At 35.0% G+C, this 27,726-nt stretch overlaps 1 protein-coding gene across 21 annotated transcripts in view; it reads left to right on the forward strand.

Annotated features, from left to right (window-relative positions):
* Positions 1-27,726, forward strand: part of CNTN1 (contactin 1) — a 339,733-nt gene that overhangs the window by 275,703 nt on the left and 36,304 nt on the right. For all 21 annotated transcript variants that reach the window (XM_001487937.6, XM_070270139.1, XM_023643374.2 and 18 more), the window contains 6 exons: positions 8,979-9,049; positions 11,470-11,704; positions 14,131-14,234; positions 21,199-21,385; positions 24,139-24,251; positions 25,066-25,222. In XM_001487937.6, the coding sequence (XP_001487987.1) occupies positions 8,979-9,049; positions 11,470-11,704; positions 14,131-14,234; positions 21,199-21,385; positions 24,139-24,251; positions 25,066-25,222 (867 nt within the window). The remainder of the gene's footprint in view (positions 1-8,978; positions 9,050-11,469; positions 11,705-14,130; positions 14,235-21,198; positions 21,386-24,138; positions 24,252-25,065; positions 25,223-27,726) is intronic.

A 27,726-nucleotide genomic window follows, 5' to 3' on the forward strand; every position in this document is an offset into this window, starting at 1 on the left:
TTATTTGAACATAAGCCGTGCAATACCATGAGGGTCAATCTGATAACCCACAGCTACAAAGTGGCTAACGGAGGGGTAGTGTGTACAGTGTGGATACGCTGGACAAACGGGTGATTCACGTCTCGGGTGGAAGGAAGTGGGATGGCGTGAGATTTCATCATGCTACTCAGAATGGCCGCAATTTAAAACTCATACATTGGTTATGGAATTTTCCATTTAATATTTTCAGACTACGGTTGACCATGGGTAACTGAAACCCCAGAAACCGAAGCCAAGGATAAGGGGAGACTACTGTATAAAGTTTAAGAATATTTTTACATAAATAATGTAGAGGAAGAACTAAATAGAAACCACTTCATATTCCACTAGAGACCAGTTCAGTGAAGTTGGTATTTAGAATATAAACTTTCACGTTAATTCTGAATCGCAGTCAGACAGACTCTTGATTAAGCAGCTTCCATGATTTAGAAGGTTCACAATTATGCGTGTCTCACAAAGACGTTTATAACTGAATGGCCACGTGGACGGAGCGTAGGGGGAACAAGAAGTGAGAGACTGATGAGCAGTTCTCAGATCTATACCACTTTGGGAGTCAGAGCATCTCTGAGAAATAGCTCTAGCGTGTTCTCTTAATATTAGCTGTCACTCCAAATATGCTCTTTTATCACAGCTCAACCTTGGCTGTTCTTCCAATTTGGGTTCGCATTTTTGTGCTAAATACCAACTCTATTTAAATAGCCTTTAGTACGAGAAGTACTCCACTCTATTTTCCTTTCCCCCTGCATTACGAGGCAAAAATATTGTTCTGATTCTAAGAATAGTTCTTTTTTATTATTCTCTATGAAAAAGAAAATGTTTTGTGGCTCCCTGAGTTCGTTTATTTTTACTATGCTTTGCCAAACTTCTGTGCTTTATTTGGGGCAAAAGGGTTTAAATGGATGACAGACTGCCGTTAAAATTCTGCAATGATACCTTAATATTTATCCACATTTCTGGCTACCTCAATTCCTTAGCCTAACTTTTAAGTAGAATTATGTATCTAATTTCTTTAGTTTTTAAAGCCAAATTATTCACAATACTGCCCTCAATAAACTCTCTCTTAAAGTTTCATGTAATTTCGTGTAATGCACCAGATAAAAATGATTATTCTGTAATAAAGGAAGAAAATAAACACTAAAATACTCACCTGCATTGAGTATTTTCACACACATTTCAGTTCATCCTCATAATAATATGCTGCGGTAGGTATTCCTATCCAATGCTTGTTAATGGGCCGTCGACTCACAGACACCAAATAGTTCACCTAAGTCAGTCTAAATCTTGCAAGATTCAGAACTCAAATCCAGATGTGTCTGACACCTGACATTGAGATTTCTCTCTTGACGGTGGTTTCACAGGCAGGACTCTAACATTCCATTTATATGAACCTTTATTACTGTTCTAGCAGAAGCTTAGATTTCATCCTTAACTACAAAACTGGATATGACCTAAATACTAATTTTTTTGTTTTAGTATGTCCACCTGCAAAATGCACACAATTGTTCCTTTTTCTCTACCTCACAGAAATCTCATTAGGATACGGATGTAATGTAAGTTGAAGCCTTTAGAACATAGATACCAAGTGGCCAGGAGCCTTGTGTTTGGTTTTTATTATTATTCCTTAGAGCCGCCTATGTTTTTAATAGAGGCTTCTGTGTGATGGACTGAACACAGTCGCCCTTTCTTGAAAAACAAGAATGAAAGGAACCGGGGCATGATCTGACAGATGGTTTTAACCATGTCATTTCATGCTGAGGCATCGTGAACTTGGATTTGATTTAACAAGTATTCATTTTCAAAATTAAAACTGCAAAACAAAATCAAATGATTAAGTTGGTCTGAGTAAACTTATTTCAGCTAAAACATTTCTCTCAAATACAGACCTTTTAATCTCATTGAGCTTGATTAGTTTTCCATGATTTCTGGACTAATACAATACGAATGAAGTCTTATCTGAACACATTTTTTGAAGTACAAAATTGTCCACGGGGATGGAGAATGCTTTCTCTGGCCTTGATGACAGACGTAGATCTCCTCCTCAGGAATTTTATTACAAACAATATCTTTATTATTTTTCTCGGAAAATGATTGCTTTAATATACATGGGTTGATTGTCTGCACAGAATTATCCTAAGATCTTAGATTTTTTTTTTTTTAATCTCAAAGTAGGAGTGATTATATAAATATTTTTAAGAACAACAACAGGGGCTGGCCCAGCGGCGCAGCAGTTAAGTTCACACATTCCACTTGGGTGGCCCGGGGTTCGCTGGTTCGGATCCCAGGTGTGGACATGGCACCGCTTGGCAAGCCATGCTGTGGCAGTGTCCCACATATAAAGTAGAGGAAGATGGGCGTGGATGTTAGCTCAGGGCCAGTCTGCCTCAGCAAAAAAAGGAGGAATGGCAGCAGATGTTAGCTCAGGACTCATCTTCCTCAAAAAAAAAAAAAGAACAACAACAATAAAAAAGTGTCTCAGAGAGAGTTTCAATCTGATTCTTTTGTTCTGAATCCTTGAATATAATTTATATTTAATATTATATTTATAAGGTGTGGCCAGTTTTTGATGTGCTCGCTACCAGTAGTTTGTATATAACTCTGGAGACTTTTCAACCTCAATGTCTTCTTGCCCTTAGAAATGCTCGGAAAATCGTGTTTCAGAGTGATATCAAAGCTAAAATTTTGGCAAGGTTGTTACTTTCAACCAACTTTTTGACATCACTTTCTTTACATTATGCATCACCTCTTACATCATGTTTGCTCAAATGGTGTTTTGTTAAGGAATTAATTCTTTCTCTAGTGTGCTTAGAAAATAACTTCCTTTAAAAGGCTTCAGGGGCCAGCCCGGTGGTGCAGCGGTTAGGTGCACACCTTCCACTTATTGGGGGCCTGGGGTTCGCCAGTTCGGATCCTGGGTGTGGACATGGCACTGCTTGGCAAAAGTCATGCTGTGGCAGGCATCCTACATATAAAGTAGAGGAAGATGGGCATGGATGTTAGCTCAGGGCCAGTCTTCCTCGGCAAAAAAAAATTAAAAAAAAAGAGGAGGATTTGCAGTAGTTAGCTCAGGGCTAATCTTCCTCAAAAAATAAGTAAACAAATAAATAAAAGACTTCAGAGCAAAAACAAACAATCCAACCTATGAAGTGATAACAGTCTTATTCACAATGCAAGATACAGCTCTATAGTGACATAATGAAATGATTCATTCCTTTCAATTCCGAAAGAATAAATCCTATGATCTGTAATACATTTGTTAATATTTCATAAGAAAATATTTTAGGGTCTTTTATTCATCAACTTTTATGGCTGCCATTGTTTATGCACTTGCTTTATGTGTTAGCAGACACAGTGCTAAGCTCCCTACTTGCATTGCTCCACTTAATTCTCACAATAACTTCATGAAACTGATAGTATTATTCCTAATTTCACAGACAAAGAAGTTAAGATTACACCCAGCTAATGTGAAGCAGAGCTGGGATTCAATTCCAGGGCTTTCTAATTCTAAAAGCTTTGCTCCTAAACCACTTTCTGGAAGGGCAATGTGCAGTATTGAAGCTCTAGGACATTGACCCTTGGTAGAATCCTGCTGCCATCATTTAAAAGCTCTGTGATTAGGTACACCTTGCTTAACCTCTCTAAGCCTCATTTTTCTTATCTCTAAATGAAAATTATTTATCTTATGAGATTATATTTTATGGTTAAAAATCATATAAGGAAAGCAGTACTGTCTAGTGCATAATATTTGCTGAATGAATTTATTTATTATGCTATTATGCTCGTTTTAAACTTTAAAATACTTATAAATTGTCTACTCTATAATTGATTACCTCATTTGGCAATAGATTGCCATTTTTCATAAGCATGATAAAGGATCATGTGTTTTCATGTAATATCTAATCATCTTAAAGGAATAATTTTATATATTTAATATAATAAAATTCAACAGGCTTTCTCTTTAATTGTTTTCTCCTTTTGTCCTGCTTTTTAAAAACTGAGTATGCATAAAACTTAACATTTATATTTTTCATCCTTACAAGAAAATAAAAATACTTTCTAAAACAGGGGGATGTTTGCCTTGTCACGTACCATTATAACAACCCTCCAAGAGATGCCAACGTATGTTATGTGGGATAAAGGCTGGCTCCCATTTGATGGAAAGGTCGTTCCTCCGCCTCATTATGCTGACTGAAAGACACAACATTATCTAATGCAGCACATGCCCTTATCTGTCCAATTACTTAATGTTAAGATCACAGTGCACAGTTGGGTATATTCTTTGGATTCAGACAAGTGCATTATAAAATGGATGGTCCCAAATGAAGAATTAGAAGATGTGTTTCTAATTCATTGTGACCCATTTGTTTTTGACTGTAAGAAAGAGATAACAAAAACATCCTTCAAAGTAATGTGTCATTGTAAGACATACCCCTATAGCTAATAGGTCCGCAGGTGCACTTGGTGAGTCGATATCCTAAAATGGTGCATTTGGGTTTCTTTTGACAGCTTTGGCATTTATTTGCCATGTGAACCTCAGAAGGAAAAGAGAAAAAATAACATAACACCATAATCAACAGTTTCATGTTTTGTATAAAGCTTTAATTTCATGTCTAATGAAACTATTCTGCTCTTTCATTTAATTTTTTTAGATATTTTTGATAAAGGAGAGGAATGTTGCTAAGAACATATCTGTAGCTAGTAAGGTATATATTAAAGTTAGTTGCTGTCAGAAGTAATAAAATAGATAATCTTCTTTTTAAAAGAAGCAAAGAGTATAGATTTTTAAACCATCAGGAGGTTTAACATTGCAGCTTCTCTACAGGTAAGCACTGTGACCTGGGCTAGTTAACTAACTTCTTTTGCCTTTCCTCTAAAAAAAGGATAACGCTACTTCTCTGTGTACTTATTTCAAAGTGCTGATCTGAGTATCCAATTACGTGTGGTAGATAAAAATCATTTCTAAATTCTAGATGAATCTTTTATTAAGCTAGGCTTCTTCATTTCATTCATTCATTCATTCAGCAAACTTTTACAAATTAGGGATATTTAAATTCTATTGAATTAAAACATATTTAATTTCTACTACATTAAAGAGAGCATCCTCAAGACTGGAATCAGATTTTATTCATATTGCTATCTGTAGTCCTTAACGCAGCACAATGTCCATAATTCATGCTCCAAATTAAGGAAGGAACAAGAAGGGTAAGATGATGGTTCTGGCAATTGCAAGTTAATAGAGGATGATGAAAAGAGAAGCAGTGATCAAAGCGACAGTATATTTGCATATTATGATTTAGAAGAATCTATTACCAAATATAATTTGTTTCGTTTGACAACAAAGTTAACAAATGCATTAGATGCTTTTGTTTTTAATACACTGAGAGAGAGAAACTAGGAAGTGTTCATTGTTTTACACAATTTAAACAAATAATCTGTGGTTAGTTTAGGTTCTTCATAATTTTACTATGTATTATGATTATGTCAGTTTGTAGCATTCATTTTTGCCCATCCAAACATTTCCCCAGGTGACATATTTTTAGATTATCATTCCATTGAGCAGTTAATAAATTTACTCTGCTCTACCCATTTAAGTTTCCTCTTGGAGAACAAAGCCTAGATTAATAAACAAACCTACAGTTTTACCCTGGTAATACTCCAAGACATTAATATGATTGTAAACTATCTTGGACCTTATATCTTTTTAACCTACTATGGAAAAAAACTTCATTTTAACATGGTAAATGTAATAGGAGCATTAGCAATCTGCTCCACCATCAGAGCAGGAGATCATAAGAGTTACAAAGATCTACTCTCATTGAAATATTGAAACATACAGTTCACTTGACTTTATTAATGGCTCTTCAGAAAGAATACATATTTAAAGATAGAACAAAAACAAATGTAAGATTTTAATCTCTTTGGATTTCTAGACTCTAGAGCATTGCTTACATAACCATTTTGAATCTCTTACTAAAAGATTTAAATCACAATGAAATTTTGATTTACACAAATTAAAGTGAAAAGTTATATTCACGGTAATTTTATTTCTGTAAAAATGACTATACAAGTTAAAGCAATAATTAACAAGAGCTAAGTATCAATATATTTTGAATCAAGGGCCTATCTTCATGTACTCTATGATTTTCATAATTTAAAATTTGTCACAGCCAATTTGTACATTGTTAAATAAAACACCAACGCTCAAATTGGTACTTATATGCAAATTATTTAAGCATTCAAATCTGAAAGTAAAATTAGTAGCATTAGTTTCTTTTCATAGGAAAGAATAGTCATGGCATTGGCTTGATTTTCTTTTAAAATACATTTTAGATCTATGACTGAAATACAGAAGCACTCATAAACATCATTAGGGAATTGCTGTTAGACTGAAATCATGGCAAATGGACAAGTTAAAACAAACTCACTATTTTTAACCTTTCACAGTAATATAAAAATTGTTTATCCATGATTAATTCAATAATTCTGTATTTTTCCTAAATATTTGTTTAAATTCTTTTTAATGATTTATCGTCGAAAGAAAGTCTAGTTTGTTCACTGTTAAATGCCCTGGAGCCTAAAGTTAAATAAGTTTCCTTGTGCTTGGGGTGATTTACTTCCCTGAAAGGAATCACTATTTGGCGAGGTCCTCCTGTTCCTGCAGGGCTGAAAGCAAACACAGAGCACCTAGCTGCTCGCCTCTCAGACTCATGGCAGATATGTAGGTTATGTGTCAATTCCACCTGTGAAAAAATGTCCCTTCACTGCTAAGGCTACAGCTGAACATTCAAAGCTGAATGGAGGAAACTAAGTTAATAATTAATACAAGAAAGATATAAAGACACCCTATTAAGAGATACAGTTCCTTTATTTCTGTGATTTTTGTGTATCTTATTTTCAGCACCATGAGCTCAATGGGTGATTTTTGAAGAGCAAATCAATCTTGAGATTACTTATTTGGAGCATGTTAAAAAGAGCTTAAGATAAACATTATAAAATGGAAAAAATATTCAGTCTAACATACATACTCTATATTTAGCTCTGTTCTAAATAAAAAGGTTAATATTGATTATAATGAAAAGGATTACAGTGAAATGCTTTGGCAAATAATACTTGTCCTGATAAAGGCAATATTTGTTTCAACAAACTACAATATAATAAATCATTCTAGAGTTATTTTTGAATTTGTGTGTGACCGCTATACTTATACATAGAGTTAAACACACCAAATCTGATTTATTCATTGATTATAAGACAACACGCCCTTTGTTTCTCTATAGCATGCAGAGTTTTAACTTCAGAATATGAGTTATAGGTTTTAAAGAGTTTCCAGGAGTTATTTTAATATCCCAGCCTTCAATATGTGTTTTATTTAAAGTGCTACAAGTAACTTATCTTCTAACATCCCTGTGCACTCAATTTCATTTCTAACACCCATCTGGTGACAGCTGAATAGTAAAATAAAATCTGTCAAATTTCATATAATTTTCTTCATCAGGAAGGGAGGTCATCACGTAGTTTTATAGATAGAAAGAAAAGCATGCATTTTGTTTGTTTCTGTGTAATTTACGTACATACTTCACCAAATAATTTATGCGGCTAGCATTAGGAAAAGTCTTGAAGTATCTACCTTTGAATCACAATTGTTTGTTAGGATCTGCAATTCAGTAAATGAATTCCTTGCTTTGAGCACCGTGAGGAAGGTGTGATTATTTTCTATTGGGAAGGGTTTGGAGGACTCTAGGGAGAACCGATGTTTCATCTCTTAAAATGTTAGCAGATGTGGGGATGGTATCTCAGACTGGAGCCACAGCATTTGTGTGAGAAAAAACTATGTCTTCTGTAAAAACACCGACTTCATCCACATGGCCAGGTAATGGGTCTCTAAGTGTGAGTGCAGGGACAAACAATGCTTTATCTTTTTATACCATTCCAGTTAGTGCTAAGTATACAAATCCAGTAAGATATAGCACCTACTGTGGAGGACTTTCAAGAAGAGAGAATAACTTGGAGAAAAACAAAGAAGACGCTGTTGGAATTGGCAGTTAGAAGCAATTTTGTGATTTCTGAGAGAGTGATTTCAGTAATATAAAGTATTGAAATAATATGAAATAATTAAATTTTTTGAAATGTGAAATAATTCTTGTGAAATAACATGGAAACACATAATGGGTTGTTAAAAAGTGGTTATGGAATAAAGTACAAAAAATAGTCCTATATCTGTTCTTTGCAGATCAGGAACAGGAAAGGGTATGAAGCGGAAATTGAGGGACGCAGTGCTACAGAATGGCTTTTAAGGATGGAGAGACTGCAAAGAGTAGACTCTACAGTAGAGAGACTGGAAACTGAAGAATGATATGAGAGGCTGGGAGTACAGCAGAGTTGGAGTCACTGATGGGGCAAGGTTCCAGAGGAGATTTAGGAATTTGAAGTGAGAGTGCAAGGAACAATGTTAGGTTTCTAATACTTTCAGATATTTGGGGGGAGCATTATCCAATGTTAATGCACATGTACCATTTCTTAACAGTTATTTGTAGTTGAAGCATAAAACTAACACAACAGTAAGTAAGGTTGTAGAGTTCAAAAGCAAGAGCAGTGGAATATTTTCCTAACAAAGTACATCTGATTGTTCAAAATCACATTAAATGGAAGGACACACACACACACAAAGATGGGAGAGGCAAATTTGCTTCGATACCCTTTGTTGAAGAAAACCGGCACATTTCCTATGGCATTGAATCAATTTTTATCTTGGCAGTAAAACAGATTATTATAGTTACTATGAGGCATTGTTATTATAATTGAATGGATCATATATGCAACTTGTCTTTTCTGGTAAAGGAAAAAATTTATAGTTTTTGTAGTGAATGAGAACTCTAATGTTGGAAAAAAAATTGCATAGCCTCTGTTTTTTGTTGTTTTGTTTGTTTGTTTGTTTGTTTCAGCACCTAATGTGGCTCCCTCAGATGTGGGAGGTGGGGGTGGAAGCAACAGAGAGCTGACCATAACATGGGCAGTAAGTATTTATAAGTTGCTTATATTATAGGATGCTTTACCTGTACTTAATTTCAAACCCATTTTGCTTCCTGAAATAAACTGAAAGAAAAGACAATGCCCAAAGTACAAGCAAGAATAAATTACTAAAATTATTTTTTTTCGTAAATGCTTGTCAGATTTTACCTGGCTTACTATGGCTTAGTGTGCAGTTTCTGTGCAAAAATAGATCCTTGACGCTAAGGAATCTGTTGGCCTAAAAAACTAAATATTCAAGTTTCTGATTCCAGAGATATTTTGAACTCATCATCACCTGGTAACCCAAATGTAATTTATAACATTTCCACTGGACATTCAAAACTTCAAAGATTCAGTTAAAAAACTTGTGTATCATCACCTGTTTTTAAATTAGAGTTTACTTTCTGGCTTGAGACTTACTTTGATCACTAGTGTAATCTATCATGATGGGTCAGTCTTAGAAGCCACCCAAGTAACTCATTGTTAAGGTGTCCAAAACGTTTTATTAAATTTTTACTACCCAAAGGGAAGTTCTATATCAGAAACTATAATGTCTGGAAAACCATGCATCTTAGCTTGATTTTTGAAATGAGAGAGATACTGGGTGTGGGAAAGCCTGTGATAGCACAAACTTGTCTGAATTAGTCATCTTGCGTTTATCTAGGTAACATGTTTTATATAGCTCTACATATCCATTAAATATTTTTAGTATTTAATCACTGCAGATAATCAAAGAACACAACTTAGGCGCCAAAGGATTTTGATGACTACAGAAAAAAATGACAGGTTTTATTCTTTACATGAATCAAATTGGTTTATAGAATAAGTGGATATTTAGCAAAAATTAACTTCAGTTTGTGCTGTGGAGTCATATTTTATTCTTGGCATTTAAATCACACTTTTACATAAACTTTAGAAAAAGAGCTGACTTTTGCTTGTCCAAATCTCGAATTATTTACTTGTAGGTTTTAGTGTCAATGTAGCATACAAAAATGCAGCTATCAGGAAAATTAGAACATCTTACTCTTTTCTATATGGCTTAATGTTCTTAAACTTTGTGGGTGTCTGCTTCAGGATAAGATGGGGAGCTTGTCAAAAATTCAGAATTGGAAATCCTATTTCAAAAATTTGAAATCACGTCTGGGAATAGGATCTGAGAATCATTAATTTTTGAAAGCTCCATAGCTAATTCTGATATACCTTAAATTGCAAAAACTAAGTAGAGAACTCTCAATAAGAAAAAATGTTTAAACTATTGTGGAAATGTTAGGCTATACTATCTAATGATGTAAAAATCACATTTTGTACATTTTTGCAATCAGGCTGTAGGATATCTATGCTGTGCTACCGAGTACAACTTCTTCTACCCTCCAGACTGTATATATTTCTGTATCTTCGTGTTTAACATAAGTATATTCAAACCACTGTGTTATGTTAGTTCAAAGTTTTTCCTCAAGACACCTTAATGTTGATTTTTTGGTGAAAAAATAAATATACAGTTTGCACATTTACCTTATCGGCTAAAAAGACTAAATGATGAGTACTCACTAGAACCAGCTTTAAGTCAGTATTATAAATAATGGCTTGTTAGGGCTGATACAGACTTCTTTATTCGCCAATTGATATGTGTAATAATAAGAAACCCTGAGAAGATATTGCAAAACAGAGCCCTTGCTTCAATATTGGAGTCAGACAAGGGCCCAGAGCCAGCCTCCTACAGAAGAGGGTAATGTCATCTCTTCCTCCTTTTGTCTGCTCCCTCTTTTTCCTCTGACTAGTTTCTATTGTTTGATTGCAGTACAGATATTCTAGAGTATTGTAGAACTCTCTCACTATAGCGTTTCAACTCTAAAGAAACTCATTCATTGAATAAATATTACTTTGTGGACTTGTTCCAGGTCCTGGGGATAAAGAGGTAAGTGAAACTGACAGAAACTCTGCTCTCATGAAACTTATATTCTAACAGTTGAGAGAGACAATGAAGTAGATAATAAGTAACATATGTAGCGTAGATCACAATAGTGTTAAAGAGAAAAAATTAAAGCTGAGAGGTGGGATACGGAGTACCGTGGAAAGAGTCTTGACATGGCAGATCCTGTGGCCAGAGGAAAGACCAAGTAGGTGATTTTTACCTCAAGAAAGTGAGAGAGGGGCCTTCTGACATATGGGAGAGCATCTGGGATAGAAGGAACAGAAAGTAAAAAAGCCCAGAGTGGGAGCCCCCCTGGGATGTTCCAGGAAGAGCAAACTTGGTTAGATGAAGTCAGTTTTTGCCCTGGCATTTTCAGGCAGCACTAATTTATGAACTAAATATGTTTTTACAAAGAATCTTCTTCCGTGTGTATCATTATTATTACTTGCATGGGTTTTTCCCCCTGTTAACTGTATCACTTAAATCTTTTTAATATTGCAATTTCTGTTTAGCCTTTGTCGAGAGAATACCACTACGGCAACAATTTTGGTTACATTGTGGCGTTTAAGCCATTTGATGGGGAAGAATGGAAAAAAGTTACAGTTACTAATCCAGATACTGGCCGATATGTCCATAAAGACGAGACCATGCGCCCTTCCACTGCGTTTCAAGTCAAAGTTAAGGCCTTCAACAACAAAGGAGATGGACCTTACAGCCTCACAGCAGTCATTAATTCAGCACAAGACGGTAGGTGAAAGGAAGACCTTACTAACGTGATGGGGGAGAAAAAAACTAATTCTCCGGTTTGCATTTCATTTGATGTCTTTTGGGCCTTGCTTAGTATGATCTTTCTATAGTACTCTGCATTTCGTAAATGAGTGTTATTTTGACCCAAGTTAAAATGTCAATCTCTCCATCTAAATGACAAGAATTCACCAAAACCTTTTTCATCCTCAAATCATGTTCATGGTAGTTAGGAAATCTCCACTAAAATAATTGGTTTAGACCCCTGTTCCTGGCTTCTTGATTATAATTTTCAGTCAGAAATTCTCCGTAGTTGATCAGAACCTCAGTATGTCTCTGCATTCACAAATACTACTTACAAATTCTTTAGCATATACTTTTTTGTAAAATTTCCCCTTTAATCTCAAAATTGTGTAATTTTGGCATTTATGTAACTTATTTTTCATTACAATAGCATGCAGGAATTTATTCAAGGGAATTAAGGCATACTTCTATGAAAAAGGAGTCAGAAAGCAAGTTGAAATTTTTTCTTGGAGAGAGAAAAATTTGAAAGGCCATTTAGGGAAAACAAAAAATACAGATACTGGCTTTCTTTGTTTTTCTAGAAACTTTAACTGAACTGAGCATGTTCCTAGAGGACATTGCTTTAGATTAAACATAATTACATTGATTTCTATGATATCCTATTTAAACTACCATCCTTTTTATTATTTATGTTCCTGTTGAAAAAGATAAGACCTCCTTATAGCTGTGTACTCCTGTGCACTGTGTAAATAATTAATGGCTGGAAAAGCGAATAGAGATTTCATTGCCACCTGACCTAATACATTCGTCCTTGGCCAAGTTTCTCTTTGCACATGTGTGAGAAGCACAAATGGAAGAGTTTGAAAGTTTAAAACTGTGAGATACCCTTCTGATCTCTTAGAGGAAAAACACTCTATTAGTTTACCCAGTTTGCATTATGTTTACTCCAAAATAAACATTTAGCTATCCCTTGAAAACTCACATATGCTCTTCAGTCATAGAGGTATCAGCTTTCATATTTGTTAAAATTTCACATGCATTCAAATCATTGCCTGATCTTTACTTTCAGTACAAACATGAAAGGCAATCTTTTATATATGTATATATATGTGTTCACACACGTACATACTTTTTAAGTTAGCTCAACTAAATACATAAATACATAAAGAGTAGAAATTATTTAGTTTATAGTAAATTCAGGACTTTTTAATCTTGAGTAATAAATCTTACATTCTCTGTGCTTGTTCTGATTCAGCAGAAATATAACTTGACTCTGGTAATAGTTTGAACAACATGAGTACATCTCACAGAGACAATGAAAGTAAAGTGTTTTACAAGTTATCTTCTCACCCAGTACCAATTTTTTACTTCTTCAGTTGATGCGAAAGTAGTCAAGCATAAGGCTATGCTTGTCATATTTTAGTAGCGGCCATCTGTATTTAATTATGTTTCTTTCCTAAATGTTTCATAAGTCTCATAAAACCTGCCTGTACTAAAACTTCATGTGTTCATCTTTCCTTCTACTACTAAGAAATCACTCCTAGTGCCACATGTTTACCTTGACTTGGAAAAGCAACAGTGTTCATGTGTGGGACATTTTTAACATAAAAGAGGATTAGGGCTTGTTAATAAAAGACAATAAAAATTGATCACTCCTGCTTAAGATTTCTTTAATATCTTTGTGTAATTTTCATAAGGGATGTAAATTACTTTTTTGCACTGAACAGAAACCTTTTTGATACATATTTGACTTGATGCCCAGTTGGAAGATTAGACTTATAAAAGCTTTCTTGAGCCCAAGAAGCAGTGGATGTCACAACTTGTTTCAAAGGATCTTAAAAAGAACCCTTAGCTTAAACATAAAAGAGAAAGAGGGAAGTATTGCTGTGTATCTTTAGCTTGTACAAATAGAAAGTATGAGAAAATTGAAAATTAATTGTAATGAACAATTTTCTGTAATAAAAAGCAAATTTCCTATTTTGGATACTGTAGAATTGATAAGCTAAATATAGTGAATTTTAATTTGCATCCACAAGCTTTCTGAAGCAGATTAGTTGGGAGAAATACAAAAAGAAATTAGTATGGTTCTTGCTCACAGATATCGGAAAAATCCATGAGCTTTCCACATTTACTTAAAAGAGTGTGTGCACGTGTGTATGTATATCTGTGTATAATATTCATGTATATGAGTATGTGTGTGTGCATATATCACTGATGACCATGAAATAAAGTAATATTGGCAAAAATATTACTATTAAAACATCTAATAATTTATTTTGGAAATAGTCAAACTATTTGAAATTATTAAAATATAATCTTAACTCATTCATACAGCAAATGGTGCTATTTGAGTTTTGTTAAATAAGCATCTTATATAAGAAGTTAATGTTCTCATCAAATTTCAGCTCCCAGTGAAGCCCCGGCAGAAGTAGGCGTAAAAGTCTTATCATCTTCAGAAATATCTGTTCATTGGGAGCATGTTGTAGAAAAAATAGTGGAAAGTTATCAGGTGAGTTCAATTTTTATCAAACTAAATACGTTTATTCATAAATATATCAGCATAAGTTTTCAAATATGTTGCATCTTTCAATGTTCTGTTTCCCATTGGTTTATGTGACAACTAACACTGTATTCTACGTGTTCAAGATGTTGGGCATTTATAAGCTAATTGTTAAGAGTAAAGCAGAGTTTCCTAATTGGCTTATCTGGAGAGCTGTAACTGTCTTGTGCGTTGACAAACACATGGCCAAACTAGAAACTGAGGTAATAACACTCGTGGTTAAGCAAGATCCTTTGAGACAAACATTGTCATAAAATGCTGGTGAATATCAAGTTTTTTGGAAAGCATTTTGGTAATTTATAAAAGTGTGGTTAAAATGTTCACCCTATTTGGCTCAGTAGTTCCACTTCCAAAAGTCCGTCCGAAGGAAACAGTTATAAAACTCAGATTTTCTGATTCGAAGCTCAAGGCTTTATGCCAAACCACAAACTCCCTTTTGTTTTATTCAGAGAGTGGACAATGAGTGCCCTTCTGGATCCGTGGGCAGTGAGCTGCCACTCAGTCAGCTTGCCCTCTCCATTCTTGTCCTCCTTCTTCGTCTGTCCATGGAATATTAGTTCCGTAAGGGCAGGATTCTGTCTATTTTGTTCTCAGTGCTGAGAACAGTGCTGGGCACATGGTAGGCAATAAATGGATATTCGCTGAGTGCTGGTAGAGATATTGAAGTATGATCAAAGAAAGTGTTACAGTCTGGCTGTCTCAAGGCCATATTTCTGAGATGTAACCACAAAACCAACCTAAATTTTTAAGTTTTAAACATACAGACTAACAGGAAGCCTTTATTTGATATCGTGGGTTATGATTTGGGTAGATCTCAAAGAATCTTCAGATAATCTTTGCAAGGGTTCAGCTGAGGTTATTACAAAGAGAGTGAAATGATAAGAGTGGACTGGAAAGGCCCAATATTTATAGCCTATTAAACTGACAATTACATTTACAGCTGTTAGAAAAGAAATGGGAAAGAGAGATAAATTCACTAGATGTTACAAACCCCTGTAATAAACAAGTCCAAGGTATCTTGGGAGAAGACATCAATATTTGGAGCTTTCAAGCCATATTTTGGACCACAGGATTTTTTTCTTCTTTTATATTACTCATCCCTAAGTAATAAAAAAGAGAAAAAAGATAATTTAATTTATAACCCATCGTTGAGTCAAAGTGCTATGTATGTTTTGCTTTGTTAAAAACATGCCAAAGAATTATGTATTGTCTTTGCCTAAGAATTATATGCTGACTATTTTATAACTTTCAACATACAGAGTATGAAGGAAATATGAGATGGGCAGCAATATGCTGCACCAATGAATTCAGACAATAATCAGAATATGAGCTCTTTTGATGGGGAAGAAAACATCAATTAAGGATTCTCAATGAAATAGCAAAAACTAATCTTTAGCAGATAAGATTTTCTCAAATGATAATTTCAAGGGAAAAGTGTATGCCATCGAAGAGTTTAGTTACACGTATTTCTAACTTTTTGCAACTCCACACTAAGTAGAAAAGTATAAGCTTTGTTGCTGAGCAGACATGGGTTTATATCTCAGCTCTGTCCCTTAGGAATTTTGTGGACAATTTACTTGAACTTTCTGAGCCTTGGTTTCCTTACCTGTAAAGCTGAGAGAAATCACCGTCTCATATCCTGTTGTGTGGAAGAAATGAAATCACCTGCATTTAATACTTTTCCCTGTTTTATGTCATTGGACATTTGAAGACAATAGTGATAATGATAATGATAATGTTCATGATGATAAGAATGATAATATTTGTTAAGACTTTGCTATGCTAAACACTTAATTAAGTTTATTGTATTGAATCCACAAAACCCTAGAGGTAGACACTATTATTATCCCCATTTTAAAGATGGAAAACTTGAGGTTTAGAAATGTTTGTGTGAGTAATAATTGGCATAACCAGATTTGAACCTAGGTCTTGTCTTTCCAGAAAATGGTTGATTAAAAATCCTGGAAGTAGAGCCCAGCCCCACGGCCAAGTGGTTAAAGCTCTTTGTGCTCTGCTTTGGCAGGCCTGGTGTTCATGGGTTTGGATCCTGGGTACAGACCTACACCACTTGTCAAGCCATACTGTCATGGCGACCCACATACAAAATAGAGAAAGACTGGCACAGATGTTAGCTCAGGGCTAATCTTCCTCAAGCCAAAAAGAGAGGAAGATTGGCAATGGATGTTAGCTTAGGGTGAATCTTCCTCAGCAAAAACCAAAAAAACAAAAAAACAAAAACCAAAAAAATCCTAGTAGTAATCACAGAATTATTGTTTCCATTCCTTCTTTCTCAAAAACTTTTTAAGTCTTTCACACAGAACCTGGAATATCAAAGAGACAAGCATGAAAGCTTAAAAGAGAAAATCCGTAACATCTATTCTTCTATGAGAAAATGCCCTTGTATTAGGGGTAAACGCTTGACTGACTATAATGTGGTTATTGTTTCCATTTTAAAATATGAAGGGAGAAGCCAATGGTTTAACAAGATAGATGATCAAGAAAACTAATGCCCCAGTGCCTTTCCCATGAAAATGTGCTATGGGTCTAAGCTATAAAGAAACAAAGGAAAAGAGCAGCATATTAAGAAAATTAAAAGCTGGAGAAGCCCTCGTCCTGTGTGACTGACCCCATCTCAAAGTTAACTTCCTGACATCTAAAGTGAGAACTGTAGGCAATTAGGTGTAAAAATAATCGTCTCTTCCCTGTGGTTTTAAAATGTATCTCAGTAGAATGTTTAAGTTTTACCCATTTTTTTTCTCTAGTTTTTTCTTTCCTAGTCAAAGAGGTCCCACTTCTAGTCTTAATACTCAGTTAGTTTTCCTGCAGTGTAGGTGAACCAGAAGAATACAAGAAGTCCTGCTTCTCAAAGGCATATTAGAACGTTGGGCTTCTGCCCAGGAATCCGGAAAAGACTTAGTTTGCTCACCCAGCAGGTAAAACATTCACTCAATTTAATGAAAGCAAGCAAAATATGCTATCAGAAATAGTGGATACAAAAACTCTTAGCAGCTGAACTGGAAATTAATGCAGACGATTGATTTCACAGTTAGATTATCAATCCTGAGTCATTTACTCAAACATTTTTAAAGGTTAAATTATTATGATGAACATAAACTAATATTTAGGAAGTGCTTAATTTTTGGAGAAGGCGTCTATCTTCATCTGGATGTCTCCAAAGTGGAGCCTGACACGTGAGTGTGGGAAAAGTTAGTGCTTTTGATTTTTCGTGGTTGCTGTCGTTTATTTGTTTCTTTGTTTTCAATGCTCCCAGGGAGCAGGTATGAGGAAAAAGCAGAGTGAACAGGAAAGAAGGAAGCTCAGATAGAAAGATGCTTTACCCTATTGGCAACCACTGTGCCCAACTGGTACTCCATCCCCTGGGATCTTTGAGGAGCTTCATAAATGCGGCTCAGAATTGCCCCACCTGGGATGAAAGGGGAAGCATTCATCCACCCCTATGTCCCATTGATTAAGGGTGGCCCCCGGGACATCACCTCCCCTCCCACTTCCGTGGACTGTTGAGCAAGGTTACCACCACAGCATCAAGGACAACACAGGACAGGACATGAGATATTAGCGACACTAGCAGAGGTGAAATGCTAACTAGTAGTACTTACAGGAAACTGGTTAAAACCTGCATAGAATTGTTTGGTTCTTGCACCAATGGCTAGAATAAAACAGAACTTTGAATGGTTCCCAAGAGGCGTAAGAATACAGATTTTGAACGATTTATACTATTGCTATTTCTAGCCCGTGGAATGTACTAATACTTGAATTAGGCTGGGATCTAGATAATACAAAGTTATTACATAATATCTTTTTAGAGCTTGAGCTTTTTTATGTCAGAGTCTCATTTTTTCACATACATAACCATATTTAGATTTTTTGCTAAAAACTGTGTTAAATCCTTAACAAAGAATATTCACTTGTCAGAAGATATTGTTTCCAGAAATTCAGAATTGAAAGGGGAAGAATTTAGAAATCTGATACAAAAGTTTACTGAAGTAGGGAATAGTAAAATGGAACAAGCCTAAATTTCAAAAGTGCTAAACATCTTTGAGCACTTCCCTAATTGTGACATCCATTTCTTTATTCTAAGCCTCTTTGGGAAAATGAGATTAAAGAGCTGTTTTTCCTACAGATTTCTTAAATTTTCCAAGGAAAGGATATAACTATATAACTATTATCTCTGTACAAAAGTGGTATTATTGTAGCATAAATTTATGGAAAGTATAAGTGTTCTTTATTAAAAATATGACTTAGCTCTTTTTCTGAGGCTTTTCTTTTTAGCTTCCTAATAGTTTTCTAAAAAGGTTTTCTTGGGGCAAGATCTCTCTATCAAAGAGACTAGTAATTTTATGTGAACTTAAACATTTTGATTTCTTCCTTTATTTATAAGATCTGTGAAGGCGAAAAACACGTTTGCTTGGTTCTCTACTGTCTTCCCAGCGTCACAGTAACTGGTACAAAGCAGGTGCCCAATAAATTTTTGTTCATGAAAGAATGAATGCCATACATCGAATGCAGTCCTAGGCACACAGTGTCCGAAAATAAATCATGAATACCTGCCCTCAAGGAGTTTATAATCTAGTAGTAGTAGACACCAGTAATAAGGCGATTCTATAATTGTTTAACAAGCACTATGATAAGTCAGCATTAGACACAGGATGATGTGGATTTTTTTGAAACATGTAGAAAAAAAGAGTTAAAATTATAAAATGCCATACCGTTAAATACCAATAAATACACTATATGTTGCTCTAGCCTGTGGAAATGAATTTATGGTCTACTATCCATAAAGCAGGGCCTGCTTTATTTATTTATTTATTTTCCACTGATTCATCCAGGCTCTCTTTTGGTGTCCCTAGTGATTAACCAAAAGCAACACATTTGTTCTGCTCCATGACTGCAGGTTGCACACTTCACTTTGTATTGCCAAAACGCCTCATGGAATTTTGGGTGAGAAGCTAGAAAAATTTTGTCGCTTTCATTGCTCATTTTAGTACAGTGTCTTTTAGAAGTGGCCTTTATTGGGGACAGCCTGGTGGCGTAGAAGTTAAGTTCACCCACCCTCCTTCGGTGGCCTGGGGTTTGCTGGTTCAGATCCGAGGAGCAGACCTATGCTCTACTTATCAAGCCATGCTGTGGCAGGCGTCCCACATATAAAGTAGAAGAACTTGGGCACAGATGTTCGCTCAAGGCCAATCTTCCTCAGCAAAAAGAGGAGGATTGACAATGGATGTTAGCTCAGGGCTAATCTTCCTCAAAAAAAAAAAAAAGAGAAGTGGCCTTTATTATACTAATCTAGTGAAAAAACTTCTCTTTAAAGTGGATGAAAAGTTGTTATAATGAAATGAAGATTTAAAACTGGTGTACATCTCAGTCAACAAGCATACATATAAAAATGCCTGCACCTCATGGGACTTTGATTTTGATTGCTGTAAAATGAGGCAAATACTACCATTCTGGGTTTATTGAGAAGATAATGTATCTGAATGATCGTACTTTAGTGCTTGGCATTTCATTAGAATATAAATGTTCATTTTATTTCTTTTCAGTCAGACAGTGGAAGAGACCTTACGTATTATTTACTTCAAATGCCCACCAAAATTTAGGCTGTCTTCCTTCTTCCAAGATGGATGTAGTCACTTCCAGAACCAGGAAACTCATGCCTTCACAAGGAGGCTTCCATCCTTAGAAAGTCCTTTCTCTGCCAACTGAGATATGCCTTTGGATCCACTTGGTGCAATTCCACCTTCTTGGTTCTGAGGTCATCCTCTGGTCAGATGACAGAAATACCAAAGAGATTCTATCAAAACCATTAGAAAATGTATTGTTGGCATCAAAAAAATGAGCACTAGTTAACAAAATAAAAATATTGCAAAGGAAACCAATAAGAAATTAGTAACTAGCCTTTGTCCTGGAATGTGCTCATTCTACATATAAACCTCGCTCTGTTACCAAATGAATTTGAGCCATCCAGTTTCATTTTATACTGGTTTCATATGTGTTTTATGTAAATGAAAGTTTCAGGATTATATAAATATTAGATATTATTATCATTTAGGTACTTTGGTTAATTGTGAAATTAAAATTCCATTATTTTATAGATAAGGCATCTAAAACATGTATAATATCAGTATACTTACAGGCAACCCTTTCCTTTTTATTTACACTGTTGATGTCATTATAGATTTTTTGACCGATAAAATAGCCTTATTTGAAGAATGAAAATTATAATTCATAGGTTTTACTTAAACTTTAAGAGGCAAGAAAGGCTGTCATTGATACATTGGCTGGTAAAAGTAATCATTTCTAATCACAACATGGGTAAAATTTCTTAAAAATACCTTTATTTTAAAGATAAATAGTTTCTGAAACTAACCATGTTAGTAGTCAATATTTCTTTGATATCTGGCCTCTATATAAATTCAAAGGAAATAATTTTACATACATACTTCTGAAATGAGCGAGCAGAAGGTTACTATGCTGGCATGTTCTAGGCCACATAATGACTATTTTGTTTATCAGTGGCTCATAGCAAATTTAAAATCATGTAAACAGAAATAAAGCAGACAATAAATGATAAAAATTATTGGACAAATCCTTCAAACAGAAACCAGGTTTATATTTTGAAAGTAAATCTTATCTAGAGTTTTTTTTCTCTTTTGGTCAGTGTGAGACAGTTTTAGCCAAATGAGGTGAGCCTGTGATTTGCCTTTGACATCTTTGATCAGATCTGCATTGTGTGCCTTGCCGTAACCTAAGACCAATAGAAGTGTAAGCAGCATTAAGTAACATGAGAATATGATGCTCAGCCAACATCAATGGTGTCAGAGCCAATTGAAGAGAAATTTTCACAACTGAGATGTCTGAATCATGATAAAATATTACTCAACTTGAATGCTTGCAGATTCGGTACTGGTCCGCCCATGACAAAGAAGCGGCTGCACACAGAGTTCAAGTCACCAGCCAAGAATACTCGGCCAGGCTGGAGAACCTTCTGCCGGACACCCAGTACTTTGTGGAAGTCAGGGCCTGCAATAGCGCGGGATGTGGACCTCCCAGTGACATGATTGAGACCTTCACCAAGAAAGCACGTGAGTCTGAACTTTTGTATCTTACACTTGTCGAAAACTACCAATTGATTTGATCATGATGCAGGTACATTTGAGAGAAATTTACTACCTAGCAGTCTAAGCACATTCGGTTTTCAATTTTAACCTTTAAAATCACACAAGATTAAAACAAAAAACAAAAAAACTTTCTTACTTGTAGATATTGAGGAAATGTGGAGAATGTCTTCATACATTTAATGTTCCATTATAGAAATAAAATTACAAAACTTCTCTTTGTAAAGACTACCCCCAAAATTTTGCACATTAGATAATTAATTTTTATTCATTCTATTATCATTTTAAACATTGTTTTCATAGGAATGCATCAACAGCATGAGAAAATTAAAATTCTAATTTTTCTATGCTTTGATTTATAAACCTTCATCATTGCACAATGCAAATGCAAGTTAAACATTGTAGCCTTGTGCTTATTCTCTTATCAACATATATTCTCACTGTTCATATAACAAGACCACCTACCCTGCTCAGATTTCCTGGTTATTCTCGCCCCTCTGGCTTCACTTTGATATATCCCTCTTAAACCCAAGCTGAATATATTATATTCAGGACTCTAGGAAGTTTCATAAGAATTTGAAGACATGATTACCATTACGGTTTGAAAATTTACAAAATTCTCTTGGGGAAAAAGAAACTCCTAATGAGATCATAGAACATGGTGGTAAGAGCCAGACTTTGTTATCAAACAAGGGTTTCAGATCTGTCTCTACCACTTACTAAATGTGTGACAATAGGCAAATTACTTCACATCTTTCAACCTTAGTTTTCTAATTTGTAAAAGGAGCATTCATTCCTTTGTTCTTTTTTCAATTTATTTATTCATAAAAGTATGCTATGTGCCCAGCACTGTTTGAAATGTTAAGGATACAGAAGGCATCAAGCCAGACCCAGAACCTCTTCTTACAGGGTTTACAAATTAATGGAAGAAGAGAGAAAGAGAGAGAAAAATCTGACAAATAAACAAGTATGATAATATCAGACAACAGGGCAATGAACTGAATAGACAGATAATAAAATTGAAAGTGACTTGGGTGGGAGCCGAATTCCAATTAGGTGGTCAGGAAAGTCCTTTCTGAGAAGATGCCATTTGAGCGAGGATATGAGTAATAAGAATGACCCACTATGTGATGACTGTGAGGGAGGGGATTATTTCAGGTGAAGAAAATAGCTAGTGCAAAGCCTGTAGGTGGGAAGAGTTTGATGTGTTTTAAGCATAGAAAGGCCAACGGGGCCAGAACATAGGTTCTTAGATGAGGAGGAGAAAGTGTGCCAAGAACAAAATATGAAGGGCCTTATAGGTCATAGTAAGGAACTTGAATTCTTTCCAAGTTGATAAGAAGCCTGGAAGATTTTAAGGCAGAGAGTAATATCTAATTTATGTATTTTTAAAAAACATTCTGACTTCTGGGTAGACAGTGGGTTCACAATTTTAAAAAGTGAAAGGAGAAAGCTAATTAGGAGATTTTTTTTATTAGTCAAGGGGAGAAGTGGTGGTGATCAGCACTAAGTGACCATGGAGAGAGAGAGAAGTGGACAGTTTTTTGCAGGCAGAGTTGATAACTTGCTGCTAATTTGCATATTGGCAACGAGCAGAACGGAAGGCTTAATACTAGCTTTTTGCTTGAGAAATTAGGGATTTGGTTATTTCATTTACTAAAGATGGGAAAGACTCACAGAGAAGCAGATGTGGGGGTGCATGGCAAATGTTCCACCTTGACTATATTACATTTAAGAAGGCTTTTAGACTTTCAAGTAGAGATAGGCAGTTGGACACATGTGTCTAAAGGTCAAGAGAGAGGTTAGACCTTGAGATAGAATTTGAGTACTTAAAGCCATGGGCCCAGATGTAAGATTTCGGGAGGATTCATAGATAGAGGAGAGAAGGGTGCTCAGGATTAAGTCCTGACTCATTCCAACATTTACAAATTGGGCAGAGGACATGGAACTAGCAAAGGATGGTCAATGAGAAGGGACAGCCTGAGAGGTAGGTGGAAAACCCAGAGGCTAAGAGATCATGAATTTAAGAAAAGAATGAGATTCAAGAAGGAATTAGAAAGCCAACTCTGTGGAATGCTGCAAAGATGTTAAGTTTGAAAAGAATGAAAAAGTGACATTAGATTTGGCCAAGTGGAGGTGATTGATGACCTTGAAAACAGCAGTTTCAAAAGACTAGTAGAGAAAGAAACCCAAATGAAGGATGATGAGAAGAGAATAAAAGATATTCATATTCCCTACCTCACAGGGCCATGGGGTGGTGCATTAAATGAACTCATGGATGTAGAGTACTTAGCATGATAGATAGCAAGCACTCATCAAAATTAGCTATTGTTGGGGCCAGCCCCGTGGCTGAGTGGTTAAGTTCATGTGCTTCACTTTGGTGGCCCAATGTTTCACCAGTTTGGATCCTGGGTGCAGACATGGCACCACTCATCAGGCCATGCTGAGGCAGCGTCCCACATAGCACAACCAGAGGCACTCACAACTAGAATATACAACCATGTACTGGGGGTCTTTGGGAAGAAGATGAAGAAGAAAAAAAAAAGGATTGGCAACAGACGTTAGCTCAGGTGCCAATCTTTAAAAGAAAAAAAAAATTAGCTGTTGTTGCTGTTATTGTCACATCATTATCATCAGCCTTATAATTTCTGATGCCATGCAGCTTGCAGAACTAAAGTTAGATATGGTGACCATTAATTGCATATTATTACGTGTCACAGCTCCAAGCCAGCCACCGAGGATCATCAGTTCCATAAGGTCTGGTTCACGATACATAATCACCTGGGATCATGTGGTCGCACTATCAAACGAATCTACAGTGACAGGATATAAGGTATATGAAATATTACTAGATTATTCCCCACGCTAGCTTATTCTTACAAAGATTGATTAATGTCTGGACTTTTTGCTGTTTCAGCAAAACCCGTTCAGCTTTCTTATCCTAGCTTTATAGCAGAATCACATGACATAGTGCCATGATAAATTTTGAAATGAGAAAAGATCTTCAGTGAGTTTTAAGAAATGTCATGTCAAGTGAGCAAGATAGAAATAATAACTGCTTTAAAGAATAGAGATGTTAGAATAATCACTCCTTAAAGAGAGATGGAAGGAATCTATTTTTGTTTGGCAGTGATACAGATAATATTGCCCAGCACACAGCAAACTCTTTGATGCTTTGAGTTGCCTTCTATAAATGAACAAAAAAGGAAAAAAGAGTATTTCCATATACTCTCTATATCACACATTACCACATTTTTCATTGAATACTAAATTTTAGAAACACTGTGGAAAAAAAATTAAATTAAATTGCTAGGCAATGTTTTTAGACTACTTCAATATGTTGGAAGAGCCCTTATTTTGTACCTTTTTCATAAAAGGACACATTCTTTCCTTCTCTTTATTTTAGGTGATCTCAAAAAATAAAATTCAGATACTTAAGTCACATCCTCTTGAATCACCTTAAAAAATAGGTGAAATCGATAGCTGCAAATTAAAAATAACATGAATTTTCCAGCTAATATTACACATAGCTTCCTAAGATATTATTTATTAATAAAAATATGAGCATTTTTATTCTGGCTTTAATATTAGGACATTGGCTCATTATTACCACTTTATTAAGTATATGTATTTTTGGACTTTTCCAGGTACTCTATAGACCTGATGGCCAGCATGATGGCAAACTGTATTCAACTCATAAACACTCCATAGAAGTCCCAATCCCCAGGGATGGAGAGTATGTTGTGGAGGTTCGTGCACACAGTGATGGAGGAGATGGAGTGGTGTCTCAAGTCAAAATTTCAGGTAAGCCAGTCATTGAAGATACATTTCAATTATGTACTTGTAAGTTTCTAGGCCCATATGGATTCCGAAGAGTAAAGGTAGGACTGATATTCACACTAATATCAGTGTTTCCCTAAGTAGACTTGAAATGTCAAAGATGCCCTGTAACTTGGTATTTCTTCCTTTTGAGTCACAAAAGTATATTTGCAATATACCACATACTTGATTGTTATCTGGATATCAAAGCACAATTAAAATACCATAATGCATTAAAATGGTACATATTCTGGACCATTAGATAATAATATCCAAACTTCTCTTATATCAAAAAGGAAATTCACTGGACTACTAATAATATTCTTCTAACCTCCTTTTCCTTGTCTTACACATATTAATATAGTAATAAAATAGACAGTAGATGATAGCTCACTCCTTTGTCTCCCTCTCTTTGTCTCAGCATATCTATTCCTTTTCTGCAAACTCTGTTTCTCACAGCATTGTTTAATTTGAAATACATTTTGAGGCAGTGATTTCTTCCCTTTTTTGGATTTGTAGAACTCTACTATTTGTTTAAATTTTGATACTTTTTTCTCACCCTGTATGCATGACATAGTTTAAGTATACTGAATTAAAATTGACGTTATTTGAGAATTTTATGAGAGACTATGAAATACTAGAAGACGCCAAATCAAAGATGGGAAGAATTGACTTAGAAGAAAATTTGTTAAATAGATGATTATGTTATATATTTAACTAATAAATCCTTTAACACATGCCACATTTTTTCGTTCAACCATAACTGTACAAAAAAATCGTAGAATTAACATTAGGAAATGTCAGATGTTTGGTGAATAGTACTATTTTAGAATTTTCTTATTTAAATTTGGATTTATTTGAAAATTGTTTAAATTATTTGTAATGAAAAAAGCATGTAAATACAAATGGAAATTTTAGGCTTCCTTGTAAATTCAAATTATTTACATTGAAAGTGTTTTTAGTTTAGACATTCTTATTATGTCTTCTTAGAAATTTTGGAAATTAAAAAAAATCTGAAAGGAAAAGGAAATAGTCATATTCCAAACACTCTAAATTAACTACTACTAACGTTCAGTGGAACTTACTTCTAGTTACCTATTATATGTATATAATTTCATGTTGAAGCCTCTATTGAATATATCATGTTATATCCTACTTTTATCAATTATGTTGCATGAACATTCCCCATGTCATTCAAAATTTTGTAAATTTCGTTTAAACTTATACATAATATTCTCTCAAACAAATGTATAGAATTTATCCACCCATTCCAGTTTTTCCTATCTTGAATAATACTATGTTGAATACATTTTTATAAATTAATCTTTCTGCAGGTTGAATTTAAATAGTGAGTAACGTGTTTTATATTGCCAAATCTGTTAAAATATTTATCAATTTATGTTCCTATTATAGTTGTATATGAGTGCATTTCCCACTGCTCTACTCCAACATGGGTTTCTTTATTTTTAGTCATTGTTAATTTGATAGGAAGAAAATGGCATTTTTAAAATTTTTAAAACATTTTCTAAATTCTGAACTTTGATAACAGACACCTTCAGTAGTTTTACACTTAGCAGGGCTGTTTTGCAAAAGGACATCTGAGGGAAATGTAGACATTATGTTGAGGGTGGTAAAGTGTAAAAGAACTGTATAAACTGCTTTTGAACGCTGACCTTCCCTGTCAGAAGCCAGCCGTAGCACGCTGTTGCCCTCTTCATTTCCTTCCCTTTCCTTCATCATCCCTAATGTGAAGCAGAACCTCGTTTCTGGAGTTTACACTACAGAAGTTTGTAGCTAGAGATGCTGTAGCAGCGGCAGTAGCATCAGCATAGTTATAAGTGGTGGTGCGCTGGTAAATGTTAAATGACTGGCTCTCTGTGGGTGGAGAGAAGCCCGGGTTTGTAGCATTTGCCAATTTCTATGGAGTGAATATTTTCATCATGTCCGATCTCAAGCTTCCCATGTGACATCACTAAATGTGGAGCTGGGAAGAGCTGCTCAGTAGCAGACCATTGTGCAGTATTGCCACGATACAGATGCAATAGGCATAACTTCAAGAGCATTGATGACATTAAAATGTAGTAAAATAATTAGGAAGTGATGAGTTTGGGGTATTTACTACTTTTGTCTTAAACTTTTAAATTTAACTAATAAGTTTACATCATTTCAATTTTAATAATAGTGTTTTTAACAACTCGCTCATAAATTTCCTGAAGTTTAGCAGTTGTCACTCAAGAGGTGGTATGGACCAGCTGCAGCACACCATGGCTATAATCTGACATCCCACTGTAAATAGCCTATGTACAGAAGACACAGAGTATGCTTTTTTAGAAATCTCAAACATACTCAGAATAATTTCCTCTTTTTTTGCCAACTAATGGACAATATTCTTTTTAATGCAGAATTTCTGTTATTTAGCTCTTAGTCTGACCATAACTGTACAAAGAAACTTAGAATTAACACTAGGAAATGCCAAAGGTTTGGTGAAT

The sequence above is a fragment of the Equus caballus genome, chromosome 6, assembly GCF_041296265.1.
Source record: "Equus caballus isolate H_3958 breed thoroughbred chromosome 6, TB-T2T, whole genome shotgun sequence".
Classification (NCBI taxonomy): domain Eukaryota; kingdom Metazoa; phylum Chordata; class Mammalia; order Perissodactyla; family Equidae; genus Equus; species Equus caballus.